The following is a 19,262-nucleotide window of genomic DNA, read 5'->3' on the forward strand; positions in this document are numbered from 1 at the left end:
TAAGGGCTGTGTGTTGCTCAGTGGTTAGAGCCCATGAGGTTCTGAGTTCTAGTCCCAACACCACCAATACCACCAACACCACCAACACCACCAAAACAAACAACTGGTCAGAGAAATACATATATGTATGTATCATATGTAAAGTACATGTCTATTACTATAACTGACATATAAATACATTTCCTTAAATATGGATAGAATAGAATTCATTCAAAACTTTCACAAATCACCCGCAGGAAGCAATATATGTCCTAGCTGGCTCATGTCATCACCAAAAGAGAAATGACCAATGTGAGTGCATCAGCTGGACACTCCAGAACCCTGCTGGTGTAAAACAGTGTTTGGAGGATCTTTAAGACCACTCTAATCTGAAATTAAGGAGGACACCCATTTAGGATTTGGGTTTTCTGATTATTTCTTCTTTTATTGCATGTCCAGCCTGATCCGTCTCCCTCTGTTCTTCAGATCTGACACTCTCCTTCTGCGTGAGGAGCCGCTCCAGGAAGTGTGTAAACGGACCCTTGCAGGAATCTGCCCGGAGGCGGCTCTGGGCACTGGAGAATGAGGACCAGGATGTGTGCGCCTTGTTTAAGGTGAGCTTGTTTAAGGGATCCTTAGCACCCAGAATAGAGCCTGGAACAAAGTAGGCCCTCAAGAAAATATCTGCCAAAGTGAATGAACGATCAGGTCCACATTCTCTGAGTGAATATGTACAATTCTCTGCTTAATGGGAATGAGTAGAAATTCTGAATAGGGCAACTAGAAGTTGCTGAGTTAGAGAAAATTAGGTTTCAAATCTGCTACTATTTGTTGTATGAGCCTCAGCAAGTTACTCTGTGGAATGGAAATCATAACACCTACCTCATAAGTATATATACATTTTTCTAATGTGGTAAATTTGAATTTTATTTTTGTTACTGTGATATAAAATATTCCATTGCTCTCATTTTAATTCACTTATAACATTTGATATACTCACAACCTGTTCATCTCCAGAAGTGTGTTATCCCAAACTGAAATTGTTATATCATTAAACCCTAACTCTCCACTGTCACCTTCTCCCCAGGCCCTGGTAACTACTGAGTACATATGTTTAAAGTAACAAAATTGCCAATCAAAACCCAATAACTATAAGTATTAAGAGGGGAGGAGGAAAATGCCATAAAGTAAATAAACAACTTCATTTTTTATAATGGGTAGAAAATATCTTCAGATGTTAAACCAAGGGGGAAAGGTATGACTAAATTAGCTACAGTTTGATGGGTACTAATTAGGAGAACTAAACTTTGAAATGGATAAAATTTGTTGCAACTAGTGGTGAGGGAAGGACAACATTGCTTTACACAATAAACTAATATGTTTCATTCATTCATTTATTTTTGGTACTGGGACCAAAGCCAGGGGTGCTTTACCACTGAGCTATATCCCTAAACCCTTATAATTTTTAACTTTGAGACAGGGTCTCACCTGTTTATTTTTAGAGTCTGCATTAATTTGGTACAAAATGAAAGGATAAAAGTGCTCTGACCTGCAGCGAGATAGTTTCTGGTCTTTCAGGAGGAGAACATGAGATAGTAACTGTAGAGAGGTTGGTACTGTGATTGTGTGGAAGTATATACATAAAAAGAGTATATACTTTAAAGTATATGCTTTATATACCACAAAAAGTAGTTAAAATTTTATTTTATTATTTTATTTTATTTTTAAAATTTTTTTGGGGGGGTCTTATTTTTTATTTTTTTATTTTTAATTTTTATTGGTTGTTCAAAACATTACAAAGCTCTTGACATATCATATTTCATATATTAGATTCAAGTGGGTTATGAACTCCCATTTTTACCACAAATACAGATTGCAGAATCACATCAGTTACACATCCACATTTTTACATAATGCCATATTAGTAACTGTTGTATTCTGCTACCTTTCCTATCCTCTACTATCCCCCCTCCCCTCCCCTCCCATCTTCTCTCTCTACCCCATCTACTGTAATTCATTTCTCTCCTTGTTTTTTTTTCCCATTCCCCTCACAACCTCTTATATGTAATTTTGTATAACAATGAGGGTCTCCTTCCATTTCCATGCAATTTCCCTTTTCTCTCCCTTTCCCTCCCACCTCGTGTCTCTGTTTAATCTTTTCCTCCTGCTCTTCCTCCCTGCTCTGTTCTTAGTTGCTCTCATTATATCAAAGACATTTGGCATTTGTTTTTTAGGGATTGGCTAGCTTCACTTAGCATAATCTGCTCTAGTGCCATCCATTTCCCTGCAAATTCCATGATTTTGTCATTTTTTTGTGCTGTGTAGTACTCCATTGTGTATAAATGCCACGTTTTTTTTATCCATTCGTCTATTGAAGGGCATCCGGGTTGGTTCCACAGTCTAGCTATTGTGAATTGTGCTGCTATGAACATCGATGTGGCAGTATCCCTGTAGTACGCTCTTTTAAGGTCTTCAGGGAATAGTCCGAGAAGGGCAATAGCTGGGTCAAATGGTGGTTCCATTCCCAGCTTTCCCAGGAATCTCCATACTGCTTTCCAAATTGGCCGCACCAATTTGCAGTCCCACCAGCAATGTACAAGAGTACCCTTTCCCCACATCCTCGCCAGCACTTGTTGTTGACTTCATAATGGCTGCCAATCTCACTGGAGTGAGATGATATCTTAGGGTGGTTTTGATTTGCATTTCTCTGACTGCTAGAGATGGTGAGCATTTTTTCATGTACTTGTTGATTGATTGTATGTCCTCCTCTGAGAAGTGTCTGTTCAGGTCCTTGGCCCATTTGTTGATTGGGTTATTTGTTATCTTATTGTCTAATTTTTTGAGTTCTTTGTATACTCTGGATATTAGGGCTCTATCTGAAGTATGAGGAGTAAAGATTTGTTCCCAGGGTGTAGTCTCCCTATTTACCTCTCTTATTGTTTCTTTTGCTGAGAAAAAAACTTTTTAGTTTGAGTAAGTCCCATTTGTTGATTCTTGTTATTAACTCTTGTGCTATGGGTGTCCTATTAAGGAATTTGGAGCCTGACCCCACAATATGTAGATCGGGAATTCAGGAACTTGGAGACACTGGCTGCTGATTGATCCGTTCAATTTCCTTTTAACTTGAGTCCCATTGATTGGGCAGAAGCAGGGTTTCCTTTAGAGAGCTGGCCTGCTGAGCCAAGGCTTGAGCTGGAAAAGGTTGGGGGCCAAAGCTGAGCCTTGAGCCAACTGGATCTGAGATCCAATCAGAGCTCTGCAGCTTACCCACTGCAGGTGACCTTGGGCAGGTGATTTTACCTCTCTGAACCCCGGTCTCCTTGTACTTAAAATATAGGATAATGCCATTTTTAATTAGATCCAATATATCATGGATTATCACATGCATTATTCTTTTCTGTGCCTTTAAGAGAATAATAAAATAAAATATAAAATGGTTAAATATTATAAAAGCATATCTTAGAATGGTTTAAATGCAACTGCACCCTCTTTGTAGGGTTATTGTGGGAATTAAATGAGGTATTACTCATAAAGCTATTGCTGAAGTAGCTGGTATCTAGTAAATTTTCCGCAAATCAATTTTTTTACTTTTAACCCCTTCCTCGATTATAGAATCAATATCCTCCAAGGATCTGGGGCCTCCTGGGAATTGGCATGGATGAAACACAGAGCCTAACTTTGCTGAGCTAGGGGCTCTTCTTTTGAATCCTTCTATTTCTTCCTTTTTCCAGTCAGGTTCCCTGAGGATGGGGGTCAAGGAGTTGGTTTTGATGGCAGGACTTGGCTTGGAAAAGAGATGTTTTGAGACCATTACTAGTTATAGTCAACTATAGAGGTTTGGGAAAACAACAGAGAACAATTTACGGAAAATTCTTCATACCAAAAAAAAAAAAGTATGAACAGTGATTCAGGCCTTTTTCTGATATTAAAAAACAAGAGGCTCATAGACCTCCTTTAAAAAAATATTCTTTTTATTTGTTCTAATTAGTTATAGGCAATAGAATGCATTTTGACACATCATACATAGAGTATAACTTTTCGTTCTTCTGGTTGTTCATGATGTGGAGTTATACAGATCATGTAATCATATATACACATAGGGTCATAATGTCTGATTTATTCTACTATAATTCCTACCCCCATTCCCCCTCCCCTCCCTTCACTCCCCTCTGTCTAGTCCAAAATACCTCTATCCCCCCACCTTGTGAATTAACATCCGCATATCAGAGAAAACATTCTGCCTTTGGTTCTTTGGGATTGGCTTATTTTGCTTCACATAATATTCTACAGTTTCACAGGCCTCCTCTTGCTCTGCTTGTGAGCATGATTTAAACTGAAACAGTCTTTCTAGAGGGCAGCTGAGCGCCTGCATTTTGGAATAGAAACTGTGCATATCCTTGCATTCCAATTGCATTCTGAAATTATTTGTTTCAGAAAAATCAAGGATGTGCACAAATATTTAGCTATAAGGATGTTCATCCCAGGATCATTTCTGATATTGAAAAAATGAACTATGATCCAAATGTGAAAACGTAAGGAATTGCAGGAGGATCGGGAGTTCAAAGCTAGCCTCAGCAAAAGCAAGGTGCTAAGCAACTCAGTGAGACCCTGTCTCTAAATAAAATACAAAATAGGGGCTGGGGATGTGACTCAGTGATCAAGTGCCCCTGAGTTCAATTCCCAGTAGAAAAAAAAAATACCAAAACAGACAAACAAAAAAACTCTATAAGGAAATGATAAGAATTAATTGCATTAATACAACATTGGCATATGTAACCGTTAAACATTATGCAGACTACTTAATAATATGAAGGATGTTTCACAACATATCATTTAGCAAAAGAAAAAGATTGCAAAAACAATTTAAGTACTAAGATTCTCTTTATATAAAATATTTATATGGCAACTCATGTGTAGGAAAAATGATTCATTAGTACAAGAAAGTGTTAACATTTATGATATTTAGGAGAAGAGATTATGAATAATTTTTACTTTTGGGTGCTTTGGTTTTTCTGTTTGTCAGCTTTATAAAAATAATCATTTGACATAGGTATGCAATCATTTGCTTCCAAGCTTCCTTCTATGATTCACCCTCTTCTCCCACATAAACTTTTTTCCCCCTTACACAAAAGGTGGTATTCTCTGCACATGGTTCTATACCCAGGTCTCTTTGTTGCAGCTGTTGTTGCATTTATATTTAGAGCCTATATCAGTACACAAAGAACTTCTTCATTCTTTTCTAAGACTGCACAATGTCATGATATTCCACTCGGATGAATCATATTCCATTTCAACCAGACTTCTTTTGATTAATATTTAGCTGTTTCTGTTAGGTGTGTGTGTGTGTGTGTGTGTGTGTGTGTGTTGTAAACTTCCACACCACAGTCAGGAACTTCATCCAGTCTTGGTTCCACAAGTTAGCTTGTCAACAGAGCACCTCCATCACACCAGGATAATTCATTATTCTCTTTATTCAGGAACTTTCAGCAAGGTTGGTGAGTATCCAGTCCCAGAAGGCCCAGTTCATCCTCACCTTCAAGACCATGGAAGAAATCTGGAAATTCTCCACCTACCTGAATTTAGGTATGACATGACAGGCAGGTGGAGGAGGAGCACTGTATAGTTCAGACAGTCTTTAGGGCTTGATATTAAGGAATGGGTTTATCTCTGATAATTAAAAAGGTTAGAGCTCCAAAGAGAATGATTAACTTTTCAAATAGCACAAACTGCCTGAAACCAAATCTAAAGCAAATACTATTACTCTAAAATGTCAGATGAAGAAATTCACTTCCTTATATCCAGGGAGAGATTTCTTTATTAGATATCAATCAATTGATAAGTAATTTGGACATCTGTCAAACTGAAAGTACTGAGATAGATGTGAAGTTTTTTTTTTTTTAATGGAAAACTGCTCTTGAGTAAGTCCAAATAGGTGCTCAAAATATTAAAATTCTAGATGCTTACCCTATGTATTTGGAAAAGATCAAAGAGATGAGGGAATTACCTACTAAAGTGGCCTCAGCAGCAGAAGATTCTAAAAGGTAAGGGAAGATATTAGGGCACGGTGGCAGAACCACTGCAGTGGGCAATGGTTCATCTATCTTCTCCAGGGAGAAAATCCCAGTTGGTTTCAGAGCCAAGCCAAACCTTACAAAAAGTCCTCTGATTTGATGAACATTGGATGTATCCCAGAAAATGCTGGGTTCCCACGGACATACACAGGGAGAAAAATGGTACGGGGCTGGAGGGTCACAATGACCCATGGCTAGAGGTGCAACTTTTCTTACAGTTGTGGTGATTTTCTGTTCTCTCCAAACTGTGTCCAAACTGTGCTCTATGGGCCAGCTGCATCTCTCTCTCGAATATGACCTGTAGAAAATTAGAATCTCAGGCTCCACCATAGACTTACTGAGTCAGGGTCTGTGCTTTAATAAGATCCCCAGGTGTTCACTTTCAAGTTCAATAAGCATGATTATCAAGTACACAGGCCTACATCAGTATGATGGGCAGCCAGGATGGAAATAGCTTTTTGTAAGAGAGGAAGAAAAAAAAAAACAAGCAAAATGTTAATACAAATAATTCATGTTTGGGGACATGTCAAAGAACTGTATATCATTTTTTTTTTCAATTTTTACATAGCTTTTAGTCTGCTTTTAACAAAGCAGAGCTTGCTGAGCATTGGATAAGGGGCAGGGTCAGAACAGGGAGGATGAAGTCGATCCTGACTCTTGTGAACCATGGAGAAACTTCTCGGCCTCTACATCATCTGGCCACAGGAATTTGAACCTTAGGTCAGGAGAATGTGAAGGGGAGACCAGGAACCCCCAGAGTCAACCTGGTAAACTTGGAGACCTCTGTGGTTGTATTAGAGAAAGGTAAATGGGTTTGGTCATCTCAGTGCATTTACAGAGACCCACAGTATGCTGAAATAGTAAATATCACTTTAAACATGACTCATATTTCCCAACAGATGCTGAATCTGTTCTAGAATTCATTCTGGAAAGTCTCTAATTGGCCTATTTTGCTGTTCTATTCTACTTCCACTTAAGTGGTGGGTTGGGGATGGGGCCTTGGGTGATGCTCAGGATGGAGCTCACTCACTTTCTTTTGCAGCTAAGCACAGAACTCATCCAGTTCAGGAACCTTGTTGGCTTGACTTCCAGGCTATGTGTCCACTTGTTTGGAACACCTTCTCTTTGACCACAAGTACTGGCTCAACTGCAGGTTGGTGGAGGACACAGAGATTCAAGTGTCTATAGATGATGAACACCTGGAAACCATGTACCTGAGTCTCCTGGTACAAGAAGGTAAGGCCGGCATAGGTGGGGGATGGGCCCCCTTTCATATTTTTAATGGGAATCGCTGAAATAATTAGGATACCAAGGGAGACAAAAATCATTCAAACATGGGAATATTCACAAATGAACCTACTGTTATAACTGTACATCTAACATTCCTTTAAGTTCAACACTGACATTACATCAACAGCCTTGTTGGTCAATCTCACTGATTGATATTAGAGCTGCCTGGGGAGTTTTAAAAAGATGCCCATACCATGGCTCCACCTTGGCCAATTTTAAATTCCTGGAGATGGGGCCCCAGTCATTGGCAAATTTTTTCTTTTTAATTTCTCATGTAATTCTAATGGCATCTAAGATTGAGAAACACTTATCTAAACATGTGATAAAATTTGATTGCAAAATCAAATTGCAAATCTTGAAAAACCTGAAGTATTTAGTGAAATTAAGCAAAGTGATGTTGAAGAACTCCTGAAGCAACCCATGATCTGTTTACAAATTAGGACACCATCAGATTGGCAGATGGCCAAGTCAGATGACTTCGTAAACACATTGAAAGAGCCAGATTTGCATACAATATTATTATATAAATGATTCTCTTATGATTGCATTGCACAATTCGTGCATGAAGGAAAGAATTGCATCTTGCATTATTATAAAACTCAGGGTAATTAATTCACCTAAATCAACTTATTCTTTGTTGGGTCTAAGCTTTAGTGTGAAGTTGCAATTATAATTCAAATTCTGTTACGTGAAAATGTATTTTTGTTAGTTTTGTTTTATCTCTTTTTAAAGTAAGGTCCCAATTAAGCCTTCCTTATTCTTACAGATTTCTCAGAAATGTTGGTGTCTATTTTAAGTGAATTTCCTCTCAGTGGCTTTTTTTTTTTCCTTGCCACTTTTCCTGGGATCACAAAGGACCTCTTATCATGTTCCCACCTCCCCCTTTCCCTGCCCATAGTCCATTTTACTCTCAGAAAGCAAAGCATTTGGGTTCTCGATGGAAATTTTACCTTGAATGATAATCTTCTGTTACATCTTGCAACTCACTGGAAAGGGCTTTTTTAATTTTTTTTTCATTATTACAGGCCACTTCTTCTGCAGAGCCCTGTGCTCCTTGACTCAGCCAGCTGAGAAGGAGGGCGAGTGTTTGACACTTTGCAAGAATGAGCTAATCTCTGTGAAGATCTCTGAAGGAGAATCTGAGTGGGAAGGCGTGTCCTTAGTGACTGGTCAGCGGGGCTTCGTGCCTGCCTCAGTCCTGGAGCCTCTGCCTGTCCCTTTCCATCAGTGAGTAGCCCCCCCCCCCCCCCCCCACTTCCTGAGAGTTTCCCTGAGCAGACTGAGGTCTGTATAGAACAGAGTAGTCTTGCTTTCAGATAATGGCTTCCACAATGCTTGGAAGAGAATAAAATTGGAGTGGATTTTTATTGCTTTATTTTTTTTAATAGTTAAGAGTTATACAATTTGATGAAATTGGAGACAGCTCTAAATTTCAGAAGGATCTTGTATCTAAGAGGAAATATACCCCATGGCCTCCCCTTATGCAATATTTTTCAATCTATGGACTGAAGGCCACTTGTATTGGCATGACCTGGGGATTTCAGTACAAATCAGACTCTCTTGGGATTGGGACCAGGAGTCAATATTTTGAAATAAACTCCCCAGTGAATGTTTTTCTCACTGAAGTTTGGGAATCCCTGCTGAAGATACTATAAACGCAAACATACAGAGTGATAATAAACACTTTCCCAGAACATGGACTCCAGGTTGTCTGGCAGAGAATCTGACAGTGAGAATGTAAAGGGATCGTTTGTTAGATACTTAACTGACAAACTACTGCAGAGCCAGAAAATAACCCCAGGTCTGTTGGACCCCATTTCTTTCCACAGTGCCTGGTATAAAATCAGTTCTCAATAAGTATTCGCTGTCATTAAAATAGACAAATAACAGTACTTATGATCCTCATTATCATTTTCCTAATAGATGATTCTGCTCATTGTTCTATTTTTTTTGAAATCTATGTTTGTTTGCAAACCCCATGTTTCCATTGGCAGATGGTTCCTAAAGAATTATCCAGGAAATTGTGGTCTTTCCAGGAAGAAGGATTGGACAGGCTCCTATCAGATGGGTATGACTGAATTCAAAACACAGTATTGTTAAGGAGATGATGTTGTCCTGCCTACTAATTTTATCTGCAGGTTTGGAATAGTTGTAAATTCCTGTCTTGTTTCTGCTACTGACTGGATCTGGGGAAGTCAGTCCTATCTGTATGGGTGGGTTTTCTTGCTTGTGAAATAAGAGGTCTCAAGTCAGAGCTGCAGCTATAAATGCCTGCAGGGGTAGCCATGACCCAGGGATGTGTGGAGGGCTTAAATGGAAGGATGATAGAGATTTAAAGATGGACAGGTGAAAAAAAAAAAAACAAAAACCTTGGTGTGGGTCAAATTAAGTATTTTGTGAGCCGATTTAACTGATAGATGGCCTATTTTCAATCTCTGGGTGAAAATGTTTCTAATTTTCCTTAAAATTATTTGAAATAAAACTTGAATTCAGAAAGAATATGAATGCTGGGCACATAGTAGAGAAAATATTTGTGGAATGAATGAATGAAATATGTGAACATACACATACATATATGTTCACACATGCCTGTATTATAGGTGATCTTTACTTGTTTGTGTACACACACACACCCCTAACTGTGAGCATACATGTATCCGTTGGATAATGAAGTACCTAGAGTATACCTTCCTATCATTGTCATCTCTCAAGTTCCCTTCCCATCATGGACCCTGGCACATATCCATAGCAAAAAGGTGCAATTGTAGGAGTTCTAAGACCAAATAACACTTAAAAATAAAGAACTGGAAGGAATTATGGAACTCAGATGTTAGAGATAATCAATAACTGACCATAAACAAGATTTTTAGCTTTCTGAGGCAATGTTGCCTTATAGTTAGGAATGAGGGGCTTCAAAATCTGTTCTGGGTTCAAAGTCTGCTGCACAACTCAATACCATTGGGACCTTGACCATTCACCTGTCCTCATTATTTGTAAAATGATATAATAAAACCAGCTTCAAATGTCATCAAGAGAACTAAACATGATGGCCTCTGTAAATCATGTAGCACCTTTTCTTATTGTAGATGTCATGGTAAGTCCTGTTGTCCCACAAAGCAGGGGAATTTCTGATCTTGAAGACGTAATGGTAGAAACTTGAGGGAATTATCTGAAAAGAACTGAGCCAGTGGTGTTATAAAAGGAATAAAAGCAAACATGGAAACGGAGGCCACCATCTCCAGGAGAGCAGGATTAGTGGGAAGTTCTAGACTCAGTTTGCTACTATAAGCTTCTTGCACAATTCACTCTTAGTGCTGCTTCTACTTAGTAGTCTATACAAAGGGGTTTTGATGGTTGCTCTACCTATCTTTTAGGACTCTTGGGAAAACTCTGAGAAAATGACATAAATGTTCTTTGTAAACTGAATAGTACAACAATCATAAAGAATGATTAGATCCTAATTTGTTAGAAAATTGGGTAGTTACTGTAGTCAGAAGGAGAGACTTTTAGATCCCTCTGATCATCAGCACTTTCCATTCTATCAGTGATAAGGAGGCTGACCTCGTTTGACTAGATTCCAGGTATTGTGCACATTGTCTCTTTGATGCTAACATTTATAAGCATCAGGTGTGCTTATTATCCCCATCTCACTGTGACTGAGGGTCACAGTGGCCAAAGCAGCTGGAGGATGTATAGAGATATTCTGGTTTAGTGATCCTCGCACACTGGTTTATGGATTTGTGCTACCCATGGCCAGGTGTTTACATGGCAGTGGCAAAATCATGCCAAGACAATGCTGTGAACTTTTCAATTTTTTTATAAACCACATTTATCCAGTTTTAAGGCATATCCAGTATCTGGAGACTATCTTTCTTATGGTTTTCTAAACATTTTTTTTTAAAAATAAAATAGTGGTGGAAGTGCATCATAGTTCCTCTTTTTGAATGCCTTACTTTAGCAAAATGAGAAGCCAGTCACCCTGCGTCATTATTGCCAGTTTATTTTTTTTTGGGGGGGGGGAGTTTTACTGGTCTTTAAAGTTTTAAAGCCTGGGTCCCCTCACTTAGTCCCTGTGCACTGGCAGGTCAGGGAAGGCTTGGCTGCTGGTGCCTTATTTATGAGCTGTGTGCCATTTCCCCAGGCAGAGGACGATGCAAGGCCTCGAAGGATTATGAGCGGAAAGAAAAGGACGAACTGAGCTTCTGCCAGGGAGAAAGCATTGAGATTGTGGGCTTCGTCATCCCCGGGCTTCAGTGGTTCATTGGGAAGTCAATGAGCTCAGGAGAAGTGGGCTTTGTCCCCACCAAGAGCATAGATCCCGATTCCTGCTCTCCAATGTGAGTATGCCATGAGGTGTCATCATCTTTGAGTTGAGACTCAGTGTTCATAGGATAACGAGGCAGACCTTGGAGTTAATGGATTATATTTGGACTTAGGCATCTCGCATCTTGCCCTACATGGCAACAACTTTCAGTACCATTAAATTAATTTAGTCACCACACTTTAGCTGGCTTGGTTGTAAGGACCACACTTTCACACAGCCCCTGTATCACACAAGGAGGCCGTACCACTTTCTACTTATCCACAGTGCCATCTGTTGGTCTTCGTGGTCACCTGTGGGACCTCATGAACCACAGATTGTCCAATTTGGTAGGGAAGGGGAAAGAGAGGCTGGAGATGGGAAAAATCAAGGGGAATCGGGTCCTAGTATACCCCCAGACCCTCTCTGGGTTGCAGATCTTCTTGAACCACCGAGGAGGGTGAATTTTGAGCTCAAAGGAATGGTAGCCCAGCAAGTGGCCTCAAGCAGTGGACAGTGTGCTGAGGTCGCCTAGGTATGGGCCCTGTGCGCTGTGCCAGTGGCTGCCACTGGGTGTCACTCTGAGCCTGTGATCTTTTGGTAGGGGATTTCTGAGGATGGTCTCAGCGTTAGCTGAAGATCTCTTCTACATGGGTTCGTTCCCTCCCTATTCTTCCATGAGGTGTGTGTACACACACAAACATACCAAATTGGTCCTATATGAGAAAGGAATTCCTCCACAGGCTGTCTCCTGGGTCAGATTTAGCCTATGCCTCTGACCCATAGGGAAGGGCCCCTGCTTGTCCAGGAAAGTAAAACTGTGGATTTCCTTTTTCTCACAGCATAGGGTTTAACCCCAGCTCTCTAGTTTCTCAGCAGTGGCTGATGGAAAGCCAGTTCTTAAAACTTGCAGCCAGAATTTGCCCAAATAGATAAAGTATTTGGGTTTGGCCAGAGTGGCACTGGGGAACTTGGAGCTTCTGAGTGTGATAGAAAGTCGTATCCTTCCTTTATTAATGTTGAAAAAGATCTGTGTTTGTGTATGTTTTACAAGGCAAAAGACTTGGGGGATCTTTTTACCCCATCTGACTTTTTATCTTCTGATTTCCTGCTCCAGAGGCAAATGCTGCTTGAAGTTGCTTTGTTTTCTTTTCAGTCTTTTTTTCTGATACTTTTAAAAATTGTTAATTGTTTATAAGAAAAAATTTGATATTACCTACTTAAAATCTCTCATATAATTTGTTTTCTGCAACTGGCATTTTTTTCCGTTAACATTGTAAATTGAGGATTTATTCACATTGGGATAAGTATAATTCATTTGAACGGTGTTACTTAAAGAAAATGTATACACTTGCATGTCTAAACTAAAAAAAAAAAGAACAAGATTGGTACATTAGTGCACTCAAGATAAGAAAAAAACATAAAGAAAAGATAGTATTACAAATTTTAAAAATTCTATCTTTTGTTATATCCTCATTTTAGTCTTCATATTATCTTTGTCTTTTTTTATATTTTCCATTTCTTGTGGCAGATATTTTTGCTGTTGAGAATTTTGTTGTTAGTTTCATAGCTGTTTCTATGTAGGTAAGCAGTATTTTTTCTAAGTTTCTAATTTTTTTTCTTTGTCATTGATGAAACCATACAATTATACCATATGATATATTCTATCATAAATTTATAGTAGATTATTTACTTTATTCTTCAAAAAGTACCTCTATTAGTAGTTATTTCAGGGAAGATGTGTGAATTGTAAATACTTCTAGTAATTTGTTCTTTGTCTTACATATACTGAAACATATACTCTTGGACGATAATTTAACTAGATACAGAATAGCATCTTCAAAGTGTGAGGGAAAGTAACTATTAATATAAATTTCTAAGTCCATTTTCAGCATTTTATTTTATTAGTTTTTTTAGAGAGCCATTTTTTTCCCTTTGGTCAACCATGTTTTTAAAATTACATTAACATTTTAAAATTACATTAACATCCACAATGTCATTTGTCAGTTTCCTTGAACTCTCTCCAAGTACCTCTCTCCAACATTTACATTGATTATTTTCTTATTCATTTTGTTTCTATTTCATTAGTCTATGTTATTATTGTTTAGATTTAATTCTTTAATCCCATGAAATTGAACAGTGAAGTAATAGATAATTGAACCCAGAAGGAAAAATTAGGAGAAATGGACAATTTGAAAAGACCTATAAACATGAAGAAATGGACCTCCTGTTAAAAATGATACTATTTTTATTTATTTTGCTCAGGATTTGGTGTGCTTCTTCAATCAGAAGACTCATGTCTTTCTTCAATTCTGGAAAATTCTCAATCATTCTCCCTTTGAATACTGCCTCTCTCTCATTCTTTAATCTCTCTTGTGGAATTCCTTTCAGAGGTATGTTGGACCCATTCTATCCTCAATCTTACTTAATCAGTTCTTTTGTAATAGTTCACCATTTTTTACTTTAGACCACATTCAGGGTAATTTCATCAAAATGATCTTCAGTTTCACTAATTTTTTCCTCAGCTGTAACTAAACTTGCTATTTAATCTCCTACCCCCAAATGGCACATTGTCTTTAATTTCCATGCCTTTGTTTTCTATTTGAATTTTCCTAGTGTTCACAGATGGTTGTTTCTCCTTTTGCAATGTTTCATCTTTTCTTTGAAGTTTCTATTCATTCTATTTATTTCATTGTTTTAACCAGGCTTATAAATTATTCTTTGGATTAGTGCTATTTCTAGCTGTGCAGAATATATTTACCTGAGTATGCATCTTCTGGATATCAATGTCTTTGTGGGAAGTTCATTTTCTTAATTTGTACTTTTGGATTTGTATTTTTTTGTTATGTGGAGTAATTTCCAACATTTAGAAGTGTTGCATGAATCATGGACTGAAGAAAATTTCCCTGTGGATTAAGTTTTACACTTGCTTCTCCTGGAATCCTAGGAACTCATGATCCAGGACTAATTTTTTTACTGTTGTTCTTTGTGGCACCTTCACTGTACAGTGTAAATTCAGATTCCACACCTTCAATGGTGTAGGCCTAGTTGTTTGATTTTTTTTTTCCCTAGGGATTCAGGTAGATGAAAAGTGTGCTCTTGACAGTCAGTGCAAAGTTTTCCACTCATCTCTTTGAGGAAGTTGTTACCCTTTCGAAGTCCAGACTTTATGAATAGAGCTTAATTCAGCTCCCTGCTTGACACAGGTTCAAAGTCACATCTCCTGACCCTGGGGATCATTGTAAGGTGAGCCCCACTTCTGAGGGCCAGTATCTGAGTTGAAACTATCAGGGTCTCTGGGCCAACTACTTTAACTTACCAACCTGATTTTGGTTTCTGCTTTATTTTCTGGATCCCAGGGATTTCCCTTTCTTTATTGTTAAAGCAAGGCTCACAGTAATTATCTCTGCTGTACATTATCCAAGATTTGTGTGTCCAGAGAGAAGAGCCCTTTAGAATACTTTAGGCTATCGTATTGCCAGAAGCTTTGCCATATTCTTCTAACCAAGCTTTCATTTTGGAAATCCACAACGTCATTGTCAGTTTCCTGAACTCTTTCCAAGTACCTGAAAGTCAGAACTCTAGCAGATCAAGTCTGAGGCAGTGGACCTTAGAGGTACAAGACCTAAGATTCAGTCTCAGCTTCATCACTTTGAGGCTGTGTAATTCTGAACATGGACTCTTTCATAACCATTTTCTTCACCTATGAACATGGATTTAAACACCTACATCATAGAGTTATTAGGAACAGTACATGAGTTGGGCAACTCTTTGAGGAGAATCTGGAGATCAGGCCAGAGAAATGGGGGCTCAGTGGACATGGTGAGATAAACCCTGGGCCAGAATCAGGACATGGCTCTAGTACCAGTTCTGCCATTAATTACTGCGGTAGCCCTGAGCACTTCATGTAGTTGCAAGTTTCTTTTTTGGATTTTAAGCTGCCTTACCAGAGCTATGGAGACAAAGGGTGAGTGGCTGGCCACAGCACACCCTCCTGAATTCTATTATTCCCTGATCTACCACATCCAAAACACACACTTCAGTTTTCGGTGCCTCCATTTCTTCCTCTGCAAAAAAGGTGTAAATTGTACCTGCCTTGAGCTCATAGGACAAGGTACCAGACAGGAGAAAGAGACACAGAGGGACAACTCTGGAGATTTTCGAGGAACCCCTACCTCTTCTGCAGAGGAGGCTCAGTGTATGCATGAGGGAAAACTCCTTGGGCTTGGTGAATTAACCACCTTAAAGACAGTGCTTGATGCTGACTCAGTGCCAGGAGCAGGGCCTGTTCCTACCAGCCACCCTGGAGCACCTTATAATTCCCCAGGGTAGTCAATAGAGCACTTAGAAGTGTCTTCCATAGTGGGAAAACTGGCCTGGAATTAATCCTAGTTGAAGTAAGTAGACATTGACTCCTTTTGATAACATTTTCTTGTTGTAGATGAAAATATTGCTTCATTAAAAATATTAATGCACACACACAAAATTGTACATGCCTCATAGGGCAATTATGGGGATTAAATGAGATAATAGTGTATGATTCATTATAACCCTCCAAAAGTATTAGCCATTATTAACTCTTGGATTTCTCAGGTAATTGTTTAGGCATAAGAAAGACAATGGAATGAATCTGACCTAACTTTCCTATGAATATATATGAATATGCCACAGTGAGTGTCAGTATTGTGTACATCCACAAGCCTGGGATCCATATCTTATATCCATAAGATATACTCTATGTTTGTATAAATGTAGAAATAGACTCTGTTGTCATGTATAACTAAAAAGAACAAATAAAACTTAAAAAAAAAATTGGCCCTGAGGTTCAAAAACAATTGAAAGTGATCTTAAAACATTTTCAGCTAGGTAGTCGATTGAATGCTTCCTAAGGCATTTCTAGTTGCAAATTCTTAACTAATTCCATGTAAATTTTTAACAACTCCATAACACATATCTAGTAAGCAAACTAGTCTTAACAATCAGGTTACACAGCAGGATGAGTACAAAGATCCTTTGTTTATGATCATTTCTTCCAGGCCCCTGACTCCCTTACCCATGCTTTTTCTCCCTTCATATTACATAATGCTGTTCTCTGCCATGTAATCAAGTCTCAGCAACTGTGACAGATTCCTTCCCACCACAGTGAAACTCTCTTCATTGTTCCTCTAGATTGTATTACTTGTCCCTAAATTTTTCCTCAAATAGCCTAAGGGCAAAGAAACTTCTTTTAATGGTTCCTTTCCAATCTTTATACTTCAGACAACCAGATCCTATTTATCCCATTAAAACTGGGCATCATGTGGCCTCAAAGAGTGGGTTGTGGTTGAGAGAGAGGGATTTTTTTTTTCTTGCCGAGGGAGGAATGGAGTTTTAGGAAGAAGGGTGTTTGCTTTTCCACTTTGACCTACTTTGATAACCACACAGCTCAGTTCTCTGTGCACGAGGTGCTAATAGCTCTTTTTCTTTGGCAGGAAAAATATAATTTGCAACAGTAAGATGAAGAGTCTGATTTCAGCCACAAGCAATGGGTTGATTGCTTCTCTAAGTTCTTTACTGCATCCTAAGAACAAAGAGAAGGAGAGGGAGCCTGGAACCTGGCACTGACCTGTCTCTGTCTTGTGCCCCAATGTAGGAGCAAGAACTCTGCGTTTTTCAGTGATGAGGAAAGGTGCTCACTGTGGGCCCTGGGAAACAACAAGAAAGAGGAGTGTGCCAGCTTCCTCCACGCACTGGCTCAGACTGACATCACATCTGTCTACAGGCTTAGTGAGTGTTTGGTCTTTAACCTCCTCAACTAGGAGGGTATCCCTACTCAGGAATAGACTATCTCTAAATTCTAATCCCATCCAGGAATTTGGGGCCATGGTCATTATTCAGTTGATGACTGGATCATATTTGATTAGCTGCATTTCACTTTAGATTTCAGATAATTCTGACAATGCACAGGACATATTGTCTAGAAACTATGAGATAAGATGAAATCCACTTGCCTACACCGTGAGCGTCAGCTGCATTGGGTCTTCCATCCCAACCTCAGAAAAGAATTTTCTAAACTCTGGCTGAAGTCCCTCTTTTGAGGGATGAAATAAAAACCTAATAAGAAAGAAAGATGGGGATCATAGGATGTCCCAGCTGGAAGGGCCCTAAGAGATGATATCTCCCCTCATTTTCCATACTGGGAAATTGAGGTCCAAATGAATTAATGCCAGATAAGAACTGCTGTCTTCTAACTACCCATCAGGACAGTCCCTTTCACCACACTGCCCCAGACAAAATGGTATTGGGCTCTTGGATACATTCGCCTTGTGGGGGGGGGGGGCTCAGTGCCTGGCACATTTTCCTCAATTTCTGAAAGACTGGGTGAGCAAATGAATGGATGATACTGATTTCCTGTGGAAAGCACATTCATTCTCTGATGATGGTTTGAAGAAGAATTCTTTTTCTTTCACCTCTTCAATGATGGTGATGTTGTATCCACTCCTGTGTAGATGGGCCATATTTCATGGGTACATCCAGAGATACTGCATGAGGCACTGTCAGGCCAACTCCCAGGATATAGGAGGGGGTTGGAGACTTTATCCATGCATAAGGAGGAACATTTACCCCAGATATCAGCTCCCAGCCCAGCTTTGCTTTTGAGCAGATCACAGCGGTCCATAAAACTGAGGCAGCCAGTTGAAGCTGACACTGCCTAGTAGATGTGGGTGAAGACTGAAAACCAAGGAAAGCTCAGGGTGTGCCACGGGAGGGCAGAGGCGGGTGGCAGACTTGGGTCAGAGGTTATCTGCTACTCTTCATCTATTGGTTGTGAGACCCAAGGGTAGGCCCAGGCAGCATGTTGTCTTTTGTTAAAGGTCAGGGGTGCAGCTGTGCTGAGCTTAGGTTGTGCCCTAGAGTCATGCAGCCGCCCTGGCACTGAAGCAATTGGCAGAGGGCTGTCTCAATGATAGAGTCCAGCTTTCTTGACCTGTAACTTGGGAAGGAGTGACCCTCTGATTCATCTTCCCATCTGGTAACTCATTTGTGCTCTTGATGTCCTGGCCCCAAGATAAATGACTGCAGTAAGACTGGCACACACCTCTCAGTGTCAGAGAGGCCAGGGCATGTAAGCAGTTTTCCAGAGCCAAGCTCCTCAGCTCTCCATCTTTAGCTGTGGGGGCTCCACTCTACAAGTTGCAGACTTTGAGTGTCTGCAGTGACCGTCTCAGAAGCAGGCTTCCCTGGATAGCAGAAGGAAGAAGGTTGACTCAATGAGGGGCCTGCGGGTCTTCCATGTTCTCTGGCAACCCAGAAGGGGCCCACAGACAGCTGTTGCTTTTCTGTCAGGAAGAGGTGGAATCTTCTTTTTAGCAACCCCCATCTGTGGCTTATGAATCTGGCCTTTACCTCCTCAGCTCCACGGTGGCTCTTCAGGCAAGAGTGTTAATTTATTCACTGCCGAGCTCAACGTGACTTCTTGGTTCTTACCTCATTTGTTTTACTTTTGTGATGCTTGGTGCCTGCATCCCAAGACACCTTGGCCTCTGCGACTTTCCTCTCTTTGCCATTTTGGTCTCCTTCTGCCAGAAATGCTAGTGTTCTTCAGGCTTATTAACTAATCTCCTGCTCCTGTTCTCCCTCCC

At 39.6% G+C, this 19,262-nt stretch overlaps 1 protein-coding gene across 6 annotated transcripts in view; it reads left to right on the top strand.

Moving 5' to 3' along the window:
- The window catches only part of Sh3tc2 (SH3 domain and tetratricopeptide repeats 2), an 80,066-nt gene that overhangs the window by 16,683 nt on the left and 44,121 nt on the right, over nucleotides 1-19,262 (top strand). For 4 of the 6 annotated variants that reach the window (XM_058584232.1, XM_058584231.1, XM_046460305.2 and 1 more), the window contains exons 3-9: nucleotides 466-593; nucleotides 5,457-5,562; nucleotides 7,143-7,286; nucleotides 8,366-8,567; nucleotides 9,335-9,408; nucleotides 11,482-11,677; nucleotides 17,273-17,406. In XM_058584232.1, the coding sequence (XP_058440215.1) occupies nucleotides 466-593; nucleotides 5,457-5,562; nucleotides 7,143-7,286; nucleotides 8,366-8,567; nucleotides 9,335-9,408; nucleotides 11,482-11,677; nucleotides 17,273-17,406 (984 nt within the window). Of the gene's footprint in view, nucleotides 1-438; nucleotides 594-5,456; nucleotides 5,563-7,142; nucleotides 7,287-8,365; nucleotides 8,568-9,334; nucleotides 9,479-11,481; nucleotides 11,678-17,272; nucleotides 17,407-19,262 lie in introns of those variants that run through there. The other 2 variants (XM_058584233.1, XM_058584234.1) reach the window with 2 other exon arrangements.

The sequence above is a fragment of the Marmota monax genome, unplaced genomic scaffold (assembly GCF_021218885.2).
Source record: "Marmota monax isolate L192 unplaced genomic scaffold, Marmota_monax_Labrador192_F-V1.1 WCK01_AAM20220418_F8-fsc00006, whole genome shotgun sequence".
Taxonomy (NCBI): domain Eukaryota; kingdom Metazoa; phylum Chordata; class Mammalia; order Rodentia; family Sciuridae; genus Marmota; species Marmota monax.